General features: G+C 36.7%; 1 protein-coding gene across 1 annotated transcript; it reads right to left on the reverse strand.

Annotated features, from left to right (window-relative positions):
• Nucleotides 1–2,640: 2,640 nt before the first annotated feature.
• Nucleotides 2,641–15,736, reverse strand: LOC127945902 (glutamate decarboxylase 2-like). The gene is made up of 16 exons (XM_052542016.1): nucleotides 15,073–15,736; nucleotides 14,744–14,806; nucleotides 14,297–14,440; nucleotides 13,661–13,894; nucleotides 12,773–12,863; nucleotides 11,968–12,080; nucleotides 11,469–11,584; nucleotides 10,845–10,924; nucleotides 10,687–10,741; nucleotides 10,448–10,564; nucleotides 9,075–9,139; nucleotides 8,406–8,484; nucleotides 6,762–6,911; nucleotides 6,220–6,327; nucleotides 4,718–4,807; nucleotides 2,641–3,100 (listed from the first exon to the last, which is right to left on the reverse strand). Exons 1-16 carry the CDS (start codon nucleotides 15,143–15,145, stop codon nucleotides 2,927–2,929), a joined length of 1,752 nt encoding a protein of 583 aa, XP_052397976.1. The 5' UTR covers nucleotides 15,146–15,736; the 3' UTR covers nucleotides 2,641–2,926.
• Nucleotides 15,737–16,530: the final 794 nt, after the last annotated feature.

A 16,530-nucleotide genomic window follows, 5' to 3' on the forward strand; every position in this document is an offset into this window, starting at 1 on the left:
TACGTGGCAAACAAGTTACCAGTAGGTTCAGTAGATTGTCAGAAAACAAACAAGACCCAGCATTCATGATATGCACGCTCTTAAGGCTGTGCAATTGGGCAATTAGTTGAAAGGGGTGTGTTCAAAAAAATAGCAGTGTCTACCTTTGACTGTACAAACTCAAAACTATTTTGTACAAACATTTTTTTCTGGGATTTAGCAGTCCTGTGAATCACTAAACTAATATTTAGTTGTATGACCACAGTTTTTTAAAACTGCTTGACATCTGGGTGGCATGGAGTCAACCAACTTGTGGCATCTCTCAGCTGTTATTCCACTCCATGATTCTTTAACAACATTCCACAATTCATTCACATTTCTTGGTTTTGCTTCAGAAACAGCATTTTTGATATCACCCCACAAGTTCTCAATTGGATTAAGGTCTGGAGATTGGGCTGGCCACTCCATAACATTAATTTTGTTGGTTTGGAACCAAGACTTTGCCCGTTTACTAGTGTGTTTTGGGTCATTGTCCTGTTGAAACAACCATTTCAAGGGCATGTCCTCTTCAGCATAGGGCAACATGACCTCTTCAAGTATTTTAACATATGCAAACTGATCCATGATCCCTGGTATGCGATAAATAGGCCCAACACCATAGTAGGAGAAACATGCCCATATCATGATGCTTGCACCTCCATGCTTCACTGTCTTCACTGTGTACTGTGGCTTGAATTCAGAGTTTGGGGGTCGTCTCAGAAACTGCCTGTGGCCCTTGGACCCAAAAAGAACAATTTTACTCTCATCAGTCCACAAAATGTTCCTCCATTTCTCTTTAGGCCAGTTGATGTGTTCTTTGGCAAATTGTAACCTCTTCTGCACATGCCTTTTTTTTAACAGAGGGACTTTGCGGGGGATTCTTGAAAATAGATTAGCTTCACACAGACGTCTTCTAACTGTCACAGTACTTACAGGTAACTCCAGACTGTCTTTGATCATCCTGGAGGTGATCATTGGCTGAGCCTTTGCCATTCTGGTTATTCTTCTATCCATTTTGATGGTTGTCTTCCGTTTTCTTCCACGTCTCTCTGGTTTTGCTCTCCATTTTAAGGCATTGGAGATCATTTTAGCTGAACAGCCTATCATTTTTTGCACCTCTTTATAGGTTTTCCCCTCTCTAATCAACTTTTTAATCAAAGTACGCTGTTCTTCTGAACAATGTCTTGAACGACCCATTTTCCTCAGCTTTCAAATGCATGTTCAACAAGTGTTGGCTTCATCCTTAAATAGGGGCCACCTGATTCACACCTGTTTCTTCACAAAATTGATGACCTCAGTGATTGAATGCCACACTGCTATTTTTTTGAACACACCCCTTTCAACTAATTCAACTAATTGCCCAATTGCACAGCCTTAAGAGCGTGCATATCATGAATGCTGGGTCTCATTTGTTTTCTGAGAATCTACTGAACCTACTGGTAACTTGTTTGCCACGTAGCAATAAAAAAATATACGAAAAACCTTGATTATTCTGGTTAGTCACATTGTACTGCTATTATTTTGAACAATACTGTAAGTCATCACATTCAACACAATCTGACACACGCACGCACAAGCAAAATGTATCTACCATTTAAAATTAAATATTTGTTGAATAGAGAAAATAATATTATTTACCACACAAATAGACTCTGCCTTATTTACAATACAGTTATGTATTCACATAGACATGTACTTGGTCAAGAACATCTAAAAAGACTATTTACATACTATCATAGGGCAGAACCCTAATTATGCTTATGTTTTCTTCTTTTTGGAATCTATATATAACATTAAATCTAGCTCTTTAATACCCTGAAATATCTATACTTTTACACGAATGGGTCAGTAAATTAAGAAATATATTGCTATTATGTAATAAATGTTTTACTACAAAGCCTATATAGGGTACATTTGTCATACAAATACAGTAGGTAATATAATACATATATGTAAGTGCTATTGTTTGTTTGCAGGGGACATTGTTGAAAGGAGGAATATTTATTTTTATTTTTCTTGCTTAAATGGGAACATCTACCAAAAGTTTCCAAAATCAACTGCCATTCAATTGCTCGATTGCACTTTTCCAAATATTAAGTTCCCAGTAAAGAAATAAAGAATATTGCACATTATTAGAGGGAAGGAAATTTCCCTTTTTACAGAGCTTTTTATTCTGCGAACAGGATTAGCCAAGAACATTTTCATTTTATCCTAAGATTATTTTTCATTTAATTTTGTTTGTATTTATTATTATAATTAAAATGTTGTCAAATTTTAGAACTAGAGTAGCATATAATATATTACATTATAAATGCTGGCAGCCTCCTGTTAATATCATTTTAAAGTGCACCATTATATTTGTGCTTGTTGTTGCACATAATGTTAATTAGTTCCAACTACAAACTTCATGTCCACACTCAATACAGCGGGTCAAAACTGTTTTACAAACTCATCCTATGGTTCTGTATCCCTGTGAATGCAAAAGCTTTAGGTCTGATTAAGTGGTTTTGTCTCTACTAATATAGTCTGTAATCTGGCACTTTAAATAACGGTCCAAATAGAAACGTAAATCCTGCACTGAATAGAAGCAAATAACTCCTTATATTCTCCATAAAAAAAATAAAAAAAACAAAAAACAAACAAAGTCATGTCAAAAATCGCTAAGATAGACAGTAAAAGCAGACGTTAACACTTTTACAGGGCTTTTGAGCATGAAGCTCACAACAATGCTACAATATTAAAGTCTAGATATTTTCAAATTGTCTTTTTTAAATTATTATTTTTTTTCATATCATACTACCTTTATATGACTTTGGAAATGAGGAATCAAAGTTTTACCGTTACATTCACAACAAATATCCGTTCCATCCAAGGACACAAGAATAAGAAGTTTTGGCATGTAACGTTTTTAAAGGTCCTGTCCCAGTCGCTCAATCTCTTCAAGGAGGAAGTCAATGTCTGCAAAGGTAGCAGCTGGGTTGGAGATGACCATACGAAAGAAGTTGACCTTGTCTCCCTGCGGCTGATAGCTCACCATGGTCGTTCCATACTCCATCATTCTGGCTTTAATTACAGGGGCAACCTGTAAGAGAAAATGATATAATGATAGTCAAAAGGGTCTCAAAACAACACCAGAATGTGTTTTGCTTTCATTGTATAGACAAAATAACAAACATACATTTTTGAAAATATCTTATCTTGGGTTACAAAAAAGAAAGAGAATCAAGTTTGGAACAACATAAGCATGATCATTTTTTTTTTATTGTGAAATATTTTAATTAAATATTTTAAAAGTTATATTAATATAAGAGTTTAATATTTTAAAAATTCATTGCAGCACTTTAGTCCTTTAGATTAAAGCCTAATCAGAATTTCAACCAGTAATATATTCCTCCAGTGCTTCCTTATAAGCATACTTCCTGGTGTTCTGTCCTTGACTTAGCTTGAGCAGAACAAGCTTGATTAGATCAGTAGCTTTGTACAGTATGTGGGACTGTAATCTGAATAAACACACAACTGCTCATCGCCACATAATTACACTCACCTCCTCATAAAACCTTTGCAGGCGCCCAGCTATTATCAACAGCAGCACTTATAATCGTTTCCATCTCTATGAAACAAGCCATGATATACTGGAACCTGTCCAGTGTCTTTACTTATATGTCTTTAAATAAATAAATAGCGTTCCTACAACATAAATTCACTCAATTATGTGACTATCATGATACTCAAGAGTTTCCAGAAACCAGTTTCAGGTAAAAGTCAAAGCATAAGCATTCTAGTGTCAGGTAGATGAGGAGGGGTTTGTGGGCAGGGTTTGATAGAGACCCTCTTTGAATTACTAGCATGAACACCATCTGTTCAGCCTAATAGCTGATTAGAGCTTTATTGGCATGGGAGTGACTGAAGAGCAGCCAGCCAATAAAAGGACACCTGATGAGCAGCCCCTCCCCCTCCAATGACATCACTGCAGGGATGTCACCTTAGTTTTTTTTTTTTTTTTTCTGGTTCAAAATTGATAGAACCAAAGACTTAAACTACTCCAGTCTGTGTGCATTGAATTTATTTAATACACAAGTTGAGTTGAATTACTGAAATAAACTTTTCGACGACAGTCTAATTTATTGAGATGCACACACACACACACACACACACACACACACACACACACACATATATATATATATATATATATATATATGATTTACTTTGAAACTGATTTCTCTCAGTGAAACTACATTTCAAATAATGTAAATTATACAAATAATTACAAAGTAAGAACAATTGATTCGTGTAAAATTTTAAAGTAGAAAGAATGATTTGACATTTTCTTATAAAACTTTGTCCATTAATCTTCAAAAAGATGATTAAAACATAATTATTAAAAATTTACTTTGAATGAACATTTAAATTAACAAGCACACTACAAGTGTGCATTTAACACGTTTTTATCATAACGGACACTAATCTGGCCTAAACAAAATCAACACATATAATAGAAGAATAAAATGGATAAATGTAACACTTGTATCACAGCACACTTATGTACCTATTTAGAGTTTCTTTAGAAATGTATAATATTTCAAGTTTATTTTCTTTTGTTACTCTTTCATTGTACCCCTGCTGCAAACGCAATATGCGATCCTCTGAAATGTCAAAGCTCAGTTCGCATCAACTGATCGAATCCAATTTTTCTCACCTTGTGCAGACGCTTCATTTTCTCCACTTTGTCCTCCAGGTAGCGTACGCCCGGTGGAAGGTACCAGAAACACACATTGGTATGCTGAGGCTGCAAGGACATGAGAACACCAGATAGCATCAGCTTACATTCACACAATACACACACCTATCACTCGATTTCACATACAACACACGCTTGCATAAATAGAGCACTCTGGGGAGTCCATTAAAGATCCGTGACAGAATATGTGATTTCAGCCTGTCTGGGGCCATAATGGGAATTTTGTTGCCATCAGTTTGGAAGCAGCCATGTAATCTGTTCAATCAAAAGGCTTTGCTGTGAGGACGTTTAGCGGTTGAGCAGGTAGCTCATAGACAGACACTACAGTCCATTAGAGGCCCTCATCCTCATTGTGAGGCTCCAGGGGCCACAGTAGAGAAGAATGCCTCTATGCACCAGTGAAAAGGACTCATTTGCAATTCAGATGGTGGGACGCGGAGACAAAACACAGATTGAGCCATACCTCAGCTTGCTGAAACCAAAAAGAGCTTGCTAAACATGAAATTGAAAGCTGAACTGTTTTGTTAAATGCCATTCGATCATACTGCAACACTGCAACCCTCCTCGCCCTGCACTGCCCTGACTTCAGCGAGGAGCCTCCAGCCAAATCATTTTGTTATACCAGGCACAATTTACATTGAAATGAGTCCCGAACGACTGCTCAGTCATTTTAAGGGTGAAACATCTCATGATAGATGAATTAGTGCACACAATCAGTTCCGCATTTGACAAAATTATTAGAAATACAGGACCTGCATTTAAAATCAGTGGGGATCTTTGTTTAATATAATAATTTATGAATAAATGGAATTGATGAAATGAACTGCTTTAATTTGAATAGCTTTTTAACATTCCGAATACATTTAAATAATTCTGAAATAAACCACATTCCATTTTACGTATTAAAAAAAAGAAAAATTATATAATAATTCCAGAACACATACACTACACAGTTTTGGGGAAGATTTGATTGATTTATTGTTTGATTTTCATTTTTAGTTCAACCCATTCACTTTTGACCATCAGCATGAAGTCTAATCAACATTGCAGCATATTTAATCAAGAGCCCACTTTAATATATGCCATATAGGGGTGAGTTATATTATATTGTGATAATATCGCAGTACCTCACTGTTAAAAACAAAACAAAACAGAAAATGTCCGAATTTCGGTCTGTCCATTATTATGGCTATATTGTGACATCATTATTGGCATTATTGTGGGTAATATGCTGAGGGTACTCAATGCACAGACTATAACACTAGGTACATTTATGTGCCCTCTTTATGTGCCCTTCTGTTCGCTCAAACTAAACAACAGCAGAAAAGGCCTGTTTACTTCTTTAAATATTCACCAAATTTCCTTTACTTTCTAATCTCTCAGTCTCTACCACATAAAAAGTACTGATGACAAGATGCAGCACAATGCCAAAAGAATTAAATATATCTAATAAGACTTACTTTTCCATCAAACACCATCTCGTATCCTTCCCTGTCCTTGATCTTGTTGTAGAGATACTCTGAAAGCTCCAGACATTTGTCAATCTGAGCCTCAAAACCAATAGTGCCCTTCAGAAGAGGAGAAAAAGGATGACCATTCTGATAACACAATAAACCTCAATAGCAATCAAACAATAAGGATGAACTTCTGTCCCAAATGCCTTATAGCAGTTGTTTAAGGCAGGCTAGCAGCCCAGTAAATGTGCTGATAGTAAATGTTCACTTTTTATGAGGATAGGATATTGGTTTACTACTTTAATTCGGGAAATGACATCCAGTTATCTTGGTTATTTTATTCCTGTGCACAGTGCACATGCTGAAGCAGCAATAATAAAAATAATATTCATATTAGCATACTGCTTAATACAGCAGCACAATATCATATTACACAAAATTAAAATTGCTAACTCTGAATACTACTAGAAACTTTATAATAATTATTAATAACTTGCCCATGTTATATTTTGTAGCTGTAAAACACAAAACATGAATCTCTACAATACCTTAGCTCTCCACATTAGCCATAGTTTGAAGATGTCCACATGGCGGCCGCACTGTAGGGCCTTGTCCCCTGTGTCGTAGGACAGATCATAGTGCTTGTCCTGCTGGAACAGATAACAGGCCTGCATCTGATTGCAGCCCTGCATCAGACCCTGGAACACATAACATGAAAAGGTATGAAAATTAAAAAAAAAATGAAATGGCTTAACCTTAGTCATTTAAAAGTCATTAAAAAGGTTGTTTAGGAAAGTGACTTTAAGTCCCCCAGCAGCATTTGCTGGCAGATGTCACTTGTTCAGTGTTTAGAAATCAGCGCAGCGCAGTACGTGTCAAACTATGGTATGTTGACAATATTGTGGTTCAACAATGATATTATGTTATGGACATTTTAAGACTCATAATAAATTATGTTCGCAATGGATACAGGCCTATTTATGAAGTTGACTTTATGTGGTATCAGAACTAATATGGTGGTAATTAGCCTAGACTTTTTCGTAATGTAATTGAAGCGAATTGGCAATCACTTTTGATAATTAAAATTCAAATTGGCTCTAAATGGCTAAGATCTATAATTGGGTAAGCATGGTGGTGTCCAGTTCCAACGTGTCCTTGTATTGAATCAAAGACGGAGCCGGATGCGGAGCCATTTAGTCCATGTCAATTTTTTTATTCTGCAAAACTTAAGCCCTTTTGACATTTTGCCTGACGTGGCTATATTAAAAAAAAATATATATAGCCATGCCGGGGATTACATCCTGGTGATGGCACACACTCTCATCCCTATCGCCAATCCATCAGTGATTGATCAGGCGTACATATCGCGAAAGGGATACGCGGCCATGGGGGAGTGATCACCGACCTGGTGGCAAGGTCCAGCAAAACTTCAAGTTCCTCTGACGAGAAGCTTGGAGCCCTTTTTTATGTTGCTTCCCCACCATATTCTGTATCTAACTCTCTCTCTCTGTTCATTGTAGATAGGTTGCTTTTTATTGAAAACATTAACCAATGGCAATCAATACCGCATTAAATAGAAGTAACTGCAGCTGCTTGCCAATCAGTTCTGATTGTAAAGTACCTTACCATTAATATAAAAGTGTATTACATAATTTTTAGAAGTCGTTAAACCCATGTCAAGATGCGGTACAAGTGGCACAACGGGACAAGGAGGGTGGATGATTAGCAAGGGATACCCGGTTAGTCTAACCGTCACAACATATCGTGTGAACATATTACTGACCATTTGATAATTTAATTTATAGTCTATATTCTACTGATAATTTAAACTATGTTAAAATAAATGTTACTGTAATAATTTGAGGAATGTTTCATTTGCATAGAACGTGTTGTCTTTTTTAACGCTGTATTGCACCTTCGCGTGAAGTGGAAAATCGATCACTGAGCAATCGATGCCAACTAACTCAGCACCTTCACTTTGGACAGCGCTCTTGTAATGTCGGACGTAAGAGGCAGCATGTTAGGAAGCTTCCTAAGGGACACTTTGGGGGACACACTTAGGAACATAAACAACTTTGGTAAGATATATCTTTTGAGGTCTTCTTAGCGCGCTAAGAGTGAGCGTTATTGGGGAACCGGGCCCTGATTTGTTAATATGTTTTGGTTTTGATGAAGAAAGCATAAATTCTCACCTCCTCTCGAACCAGTAGAGCTGAGCACTGCAAGGGTACAGCCATCATTTTATGAGGGTTCCAGGTCATAGAATTAGCCCTAAAATTGTCAGGTTCGGTTTAGACAGGAAATAATTAAAATACCAAGACATTGTCCTTGAAATAAATGAATAGCTATATAATCACTTATTTTGATTCAGCTAAGATCTCTCCCTGAGACACTGTGCTGTGCAGTGAAACAAGTCAAAAGAAACCCACTGGTGGACTAATATTTCAGCCATGAATACATACATTTCACAAGCATTTATTGATAAGAATTGAGGTGTGTTTGGTCTTGACTGACTAGATATGCTACATTGCTGAGCAAGTACAAATGCTTGCTCTGTTGAACCTGCTTAGACATAAAGATATCAGGAATTATTTTGCGGCAAACTTTAAAGTAAAAAAACAAAAACAAAAAAACATAGCAGCTCTAGACAGGTGGTGCTGGGGAGGAGGAGGGCTAAAAAGGAGGATTCCTAGAGACCGTGTATGGCTAGTTAAATAAGAATACTGAAGAGTTATGTAGATGAAGAAGTGCAGATGATAGGCTGCTGCAACAGTCCAGAGAGAACCAATCAGTGCATGGATAGTGTTTCATGACTGAGCAAGACATTTATTTAATCCATATAAACTGCAGAATGTACTGACCTCTCGACTCCATTCAGCTTCCACCGATGTTTCCGGGACATTAGCAAACTTCCGCCCCATGCTCCCTGTATAAACACAGAGACATTGTTCAATTTTTTTATTAAACAGAAACATGTAGGTATTTCTCATGGTTAAAAAGGTTTAATCTTGAGATACTATATACAGATATATGAGGTCTGACCCAAAGTATAATACTGATCTTTATTATATTTCCAAAAGTAGATATTACTGTACATTCGTTTTCAGTACATTCAGCTATATATATATATATATATATATATATATATATATATATATATGTGTGTGTGTGTGTGTGTGTGTGTGTGTGTGTGTGTGTGTGTGTGTGTGTGTGTGTGTGTGTGTGTGTGTTTGTACATTATATTCTCAGCCCATTTGAGACTGTAGAGCTGCAGCCTTTAGGTCAGATTAATGATGCTGAGTGGAGTCAAAAGCAATGCATGTGTTTGAGCTTCAACATGCCGCCATAATATGCCAGAGGTGACAGCATCACCAGAGAATGAATAATAATGAGGAATAGGATAACGCTATTAATCTTGTCAGCCCCATTAGAATGAATACACACATGTACAGACTCACACAGACTAATTGAATGTAATTCCTCTAATAGGAAATAGTTAGATGATGCTACCCATCTAAAGGAGGCCATTTAATACATGCTTGCTAAATTCACCTGCCATGCCACCTTTCATTATTTTTGTGCAAAATATGCTGCAACCAAAAATTCTGGGTGGTGGGAGGGCATTGCAAAGTGTTTCCTTGCTAACTGAGGTGTTCTGGGTATGTTACTAGGACATATCTATACAGCTTATATGCTGTTCAGATTGGTTGTTAGGAAACTCGAGTTTTTAAGATGTTCAAGCTGATTTTTAGGATTCAATTTACTTTTTCAAAGTCCATTCTAAAAGAAGATATTTTCTTTAACAGAAAACACTTTTCAAGAATTAAAACAAATGGCTTTCTCGGACTACAGTGTGTTCTTGTGAAGTCGTAATGTTACTAATTTAAATAATTCCTGCTAATGGAATACACAAAAAGGGATAAGAGGTCTGGAGTCCATATACTCTTTAAAAAAACTGTGAAATGTCATGTTAAATTCATGTTTGCAAAGGTTCAATAGTGAAAACCTATTCTAGTACCAAAAACCAAATCAAGACTTTGTAAAAGGGCATAATAGAACCCCTTTAAGAGCTCTAATGGAGTACAGTTGAGAAGGTCCTCAGTTCTGTCCCAATAGAACAATAATTAGGCTGTGCCAAAACTGAGATCACTCTTGGATCCCTGTCCACTGTCTGTATTTCACAGGTGAAGAATTCAGGAAGTTCATGCAAATTCAGGGAAGCAGATCTACTCACATCCACGTGCATCCAGATATCATGCTTCTTACAGATGTCCGCTATAGCAATCAGGGGATCAAAGGCACCATAAACAGTGGTGCCAGCTGTGGCGCTGACAAAGAACGGCACGAATCCCTGTGAGAAAGAAATCAGTGCATTATTCAAGGGTCCATTTTGCCAAAGGACCACGAAGATTATTTAAACTGACCCAAAAGAGACACATGAGGGGGTCATGGAGACACTCTCATTTAAATTACCTTCTGCTTGGCTTCAATAACTCTCCTCTCAAGATCGGAAGGAATCATTTTACCCCTAGAAGAAATGAGAGAAGTAAAGAAGTCATATGGTTTAGCGATTATGATGTTAAGACTTGCATTTCTCAATTGTGCATCAAGTAGTGGTAATTCAGATTAACCTTTCATCAGCTTTAATACAGATGACACTTTCTGTACCAATTCCAAGTGCGGCTGCTCCTTTCTTGATTGAGAAATGGCTCTGAAAGGCATAATTCAATCATCAATGCACTAAACTGCACATAGACATAAATCTCTGTCACGATATATATATATACACTCACACACACATACACACACACACGTTTGTTTTTGTGAAAAGTGGGGACATCCCATAGGCGTAATGGTTTTTATACTGTACAAACTGTATATTCTATCGCCCTTCACCAACCCTAACCCTAACCCTCACAGGAAACCCTCACGTTTTTACTTTCTCAAAAAAAAAAAAAATAATAATAATAATAATTCTGTATGATTTATAAGCGTTTTGAAAAATGGGGACATGGGTTATGTCCTCAGAAGTCACCCTCTTCTTGTAATACCTGTGTCATACCCATGTCATTATACAGAATTGTGTCCTGATATGTCACAAAAACAAGAGCGCACACACACACACACACACACACACACACACACACACACACAGTATAATGGGCAAATGACATCCCATGCAATTTTGCTGTCTTTAAAGAAAAAATATATATACTAGTATAAAATGATTAAAAAAAAAAATAAGACGGACATACATGTTCAGATGTGAAGGCCACCAGTCTTGGTACGGATGACATTCCTTTATCCTTGACCTCAGGGAACATTTTATAGCGAGCCAGCAGCATGGCATACATGTTGGAAATGGCGCCACCTAGAGGACAATAAAGTAAACTTCTCATTCCATCACAGATAAAGCTTGACCTCAGTCAGTTTTTACTCAGGCCCTGATTTACTCTGGTGTAACTGCCCACACTATATATATATATATATATATATATATATATATATATATATATATTATTTTTTATTTTATTTATTTTTTTTACTGGTGTGGCTGGAATCATATTCACTGTTGAATAATAATTTTACAACCCAAAAACACAAATAATTGATATTGCCTTTCTTTTTTTTTTAAGATCATCAAAGATTAATGGAGACATTTTCTTCTAATAACTTCACACCTTTAGTCAATTCCTGTGCTTGCACTCACAGAGCGCATATTAAGGCAGGTCACACAGATTGACAGCTGCTTACCCGGGGAGAATATTCCATCACCGCGTCCATCCTGCCAGCCAATGATCTCCCTCATCTTCTTCAGCGTGACGTATTCCAGCAGCACAAAGACTGGAGCCACCTCATAGGTAAACCTTTTTGCACAGAGATCACGTGACCCAGTTACACAAGCCAGAAAAAAATGTCAGGATGAGCAAACATCACAACAACCTGTTTTGCCTCTGATGTATTAGGGGATTCTGCAACAGTCTGCAGGTTATACAGCAGGGTGTCACTGTCAGCTTAAAACAATGGTGGAAATTTAACTATTTCTGAAGTGAATTAAAAAAAAAAAGAAAAAAAAATATATAGATAGATAGATAGATAGATAGATAGATAGATAGATAGATAGATAGATAGATAGACAGATAGACAGATAGATAGATACTTTTCCTCCCATAAAATTATATACTGTATATAACATTTGATTTTTAATATTACCAATTTAACAAAGCTGAATCAAACCCCCACAAAAGCTGTTACATTGTTATTACAATGTTATCACATTTTTTTTAAGCATCCGCTAAACCTAACATTTAATTCCTTAGATTAAATCTAATCTCATTTTCTTTCTGTGAATGGCACAATATGACAAAAGTGGAGTTTATATTTGCTGGTCTTAATTCATTAGCCAAAATAATGCGAATGGAAATTTTATCCACTACAATGCACAGGCAGGGTCTATTTAAAAAAAAAAAAAAAATTCAGTATACAGACGACGTGCACAATCAATAAATATGTAAAAATATTGCTCTTTGTATTTTAATGGATGGAGACACACACTCACATATTGGTGTTGGCAGTGGAGGTTAGCCAATCTGCAGCCAACCCAACCATGTCCAACCCAGTGGAGAGCTGATTGAAATATCTGGGGTGTGCTGAAGGTATAGATAACATAGTGAAAAAATGTAAAATTAATACATTTTACATAGAAGAATATTCATGCATTCATGCAATCTATAATCTATTTATGGCTCACTATTAATAGTCACTTGTGGCTTGATGTGAACCACTTCAGAAGGAGCTCAAATGGATTTCTGACCGGCGCAGACAGCAAGGAAATCAATCAGTCTTTCTGATCATTCATAGTTATTCCCAAAAAGACTTTTCAAAATAATGCCCCCCAGTCATAATGCCATCAGAGACAAATAAACTCGTCCCTAGACGCATACATTTAATATCACGTCATGTTCTGGTCTGATTCGTTTCGCCTTCAGGCACAGACATATATATATATATATATATATATATATATATATATATATATATATATATATATATATATATATATATATATATATATATATATATATATATATATACAAATAGCCTATATATTTTGCGAGACAATAGAGAAGCAGAATTTATGTAATTTATGTTTGCTTATACCTAAAGATATGTAATGAAGATGAATAATGCAATACACAATAACATATATCCTAGTATTAAAACTATTGTACGCTGGGGGGATATGGTAACATCTGTATTAATTGGTTTGAATTTCAGTTAAAAATATAGCTTAACATCTCTGAAATAACATAAATACATTGATTTGTACCAGCACAACGCATTTTACAGGTTTGATACAATATAAATAACTATTTTAAGGTAACATTCGCAGGATGCCACTTTTTACGGTGTATATTGCTTACAAATCACAGATGACATTGTTTACCAGTTTTTATTGCGTATTTTAGCGTGGCTCGACAGCTGATCAGAATCTCATCTAGAGTCTCGGGATCGTCCGAAAGCTCCCAATTATTCCTTTGGAGCAATTCGTTTGGATAGTGAAAATCGATCACTTTCGTTGACCTGTCAAAAGATTCCGCTATATAAGCCAGCATTATATCCACAACCTCCTGCAGGAAATTCATAGTCTTCGCGTCCCCATTCAGTGCAGGTAAAAGATCTGTAAACAACAACGCAGTTGTATTAGAATAACTGAATCAAGTGTAAAACAGCTTCATTTAACATTGAAAAAGAAACCAGGGACAACATTTCCGAAATGCATCGTTAGTTTACATTTTTACATTATAACAATGTTATCCACTACAATGCACAGGCAGGGTCTATAAAAAAAAAAAAAAAAAAATATCAGTATAAAGACGACGTGCACAATCAATAAATATGTGAAAATGTTGGCTTATATATTACAATGCTTTTAAACGAATAATAAAGTCTCACATACTACAAAACAAAAATAACTAGAAATACAATAATAAATAAGTGGAAAAACATAACCAATATAACCAACCATGAAACCAAAATTTGGCCCGTTTTTCAGTTGTGATAGCGACGTGATATAGTTTACCTGTTGAATAGAGATCAGAGAAACACACGGTGTCTTTGGAGCAGTAACAGGGTTTATTACAGCCGCAGCTCTCGGGTGTTGACCCATCCTCTGGTTTAACTGGAGCCTGAGCTGTTTTTTCAGCCTCCCCGACATTTAACAGAGCTACAGAAGAGACGATTACTCTATTAATTAAAAAAAGTCACACTTTTTTTTCTTTTCTTTCTTTCTTTCTCTCTCTCTTTTTTTAACTGCACCTAATTTGTTTCGGGCCTTTCAGAGTCTAGATTTTTAAATAAAGAAATAAATAACAAATATGAAAAAAAAAAGCTTTAAATGTTCACTTTAGAACCATGAAAACATGAAATGTTCCAATCTCGGGCTGTTTACAACCATATCACCTTTTGGGAAAGTAGGTAAGATACAAATACATATTTTACATTTGGACCACGTTAAAAATAAACCTACCACATAATTTGGAGCCGATGCCTCCGGAGAATTTCTGGGCCGCCGCCTGACACCATGCTCTGGCTGAAACGATCAAGCGCGTGTGATTTGAACACCATATCCCTCGTAAAACTTCCATTAAGAACACCAGTATTCAATGGCGTGGTACTGGCCTTAAAATACCAAGCTAAATTCTGTTGTTCATTATCATACGGCAAAGCTGACATTTCAAGGTTTTAAATTAACATTGACAAAACAATGTCGCATTTCTTTGTCTCACAGCCACTAATACATGAAACACAATCATGCTGCACATTTTCAAGCTTCTTTTTGAACGTCATGTCACTTACGAGTGTTCGGGCTTTGACTGCCGTTTCCAGACGCGTTTTCAGCACCCATAAACCAAAACCCGTGAGATGCCATCGCGAACAGAGTGGATCAGAGCAGCGACAGAGAAACCCGGGCAGCAGCCATCCAGACGTGTGTCACGGGGGAACGGGAGCTGTCCGCAGCCGTGGTGCTGAATCCTGCCCAACGCGCCGGAAATCCAGTTGCGTGCGCGATGTATTTACACTCACACCTGTCCAAATGCGTCAAATAATGTGCTTTAATTGCAAAGTAGCTCTTAAAAGATATCCAAATCCCTCAGACGGAAAACAGCCGAAACAGAGCCTCTTTATTCAGGTGGTGTGCCGTGCGCAGTGATTTTGAGCAGCCAGAGTCCGTCACTGGACGCTTGAGAAACGCTTGCACTGATGGAGATACAGGCATCCAATTGTTCTCATTCTCTTTCACATACCTCAGGTGCAAATGCAAGTTGAAGGTACACAAAACACTTCTTGCAAAACCTTGCGCGTGCTCTCCAACATGCAAACTTGCAACTTTAGTGGTATTACAAGCTTCTTGTGGCATAAAGATAATCCGCTTCACGTCACCAGTGAAATTCCGAGGCGATTTAGGTCATGACGAAATATTTTGCGTAGTAAATCGTGACCACACACACTAGTCTATGCCTCTCCTGGCGCACCACCCGCATCTGTGCTGAAAGCACAACAGTTTTTTTTTTTACTCCAGCCAGACTTCATCAGAAGCAGGATGAGCAGCCGGGCTGCTCAATGGACCATGACATTCAGATCTGCGATCCACATGCCATGACCGTTTTTTTTTTTTATTTTTATAATCAAACCATTTATAATTAAAAAGGAAACTGGAAATCCATTTTCAGACCTGAACCGGAAAACCTATGATTAATAAATACCGTGAATGTATTTACTCTCAATACCATTTTCAATTGTGTGTGGCGATGTTTCAAATCATCTATTTCGTTTGCATATAATAAAATAAAACCCTAAATAAAGCATTAATAAATTAATAAAAGTGCGGGTTGCATGGACCTCACTGCTGAGAGACACTCATCCTCATAGCCAGGCTACAGGATACACGTCCCACTGCCACATCTACACGATTACCAATATTTGCTTTTAAAGACATTTATTAAGTGTCATTGTTCATTGTTATGTATTTTCAAGCTGATGGCTCCAGGGGGTTAATGTTTAAGCTCTTATATGTTCAATTAATTTGGGAGCAAGAACCCCCATAAGGAACCATACCGCCAAAGATAAATTGTTTTTAATAAACTCAAGTAACTTGCCAAAGTGGTCCTGTCTGAAATTATATTATAGGATGTAGAAAATAACAGGTAATAATATTAAAAATAGAAAATAATAGTTTTTTTTTCCCACTTATGTTATATTGGTGTGGAGCAAACGAGACAAATCATGAAGAGCAGGTCAAGAAAGTTGCATCGA

This window comes from Carassius gibelio, chromosome A24 (assembly GCF_023724105.1).
Source record: "Carassius gibelio isolate Cgi1373 ecotype wild population from Czech Republic chromosome A24, carGib1.2-hapl.c, whole genome shotgun sequence".
NCBI classification, from domain to species: Eukaryota; Metazoa; Chordata; class Actinopteri; order Cypriniformes; family Cyprinidae; genus Carassius; species Carassius gibelio.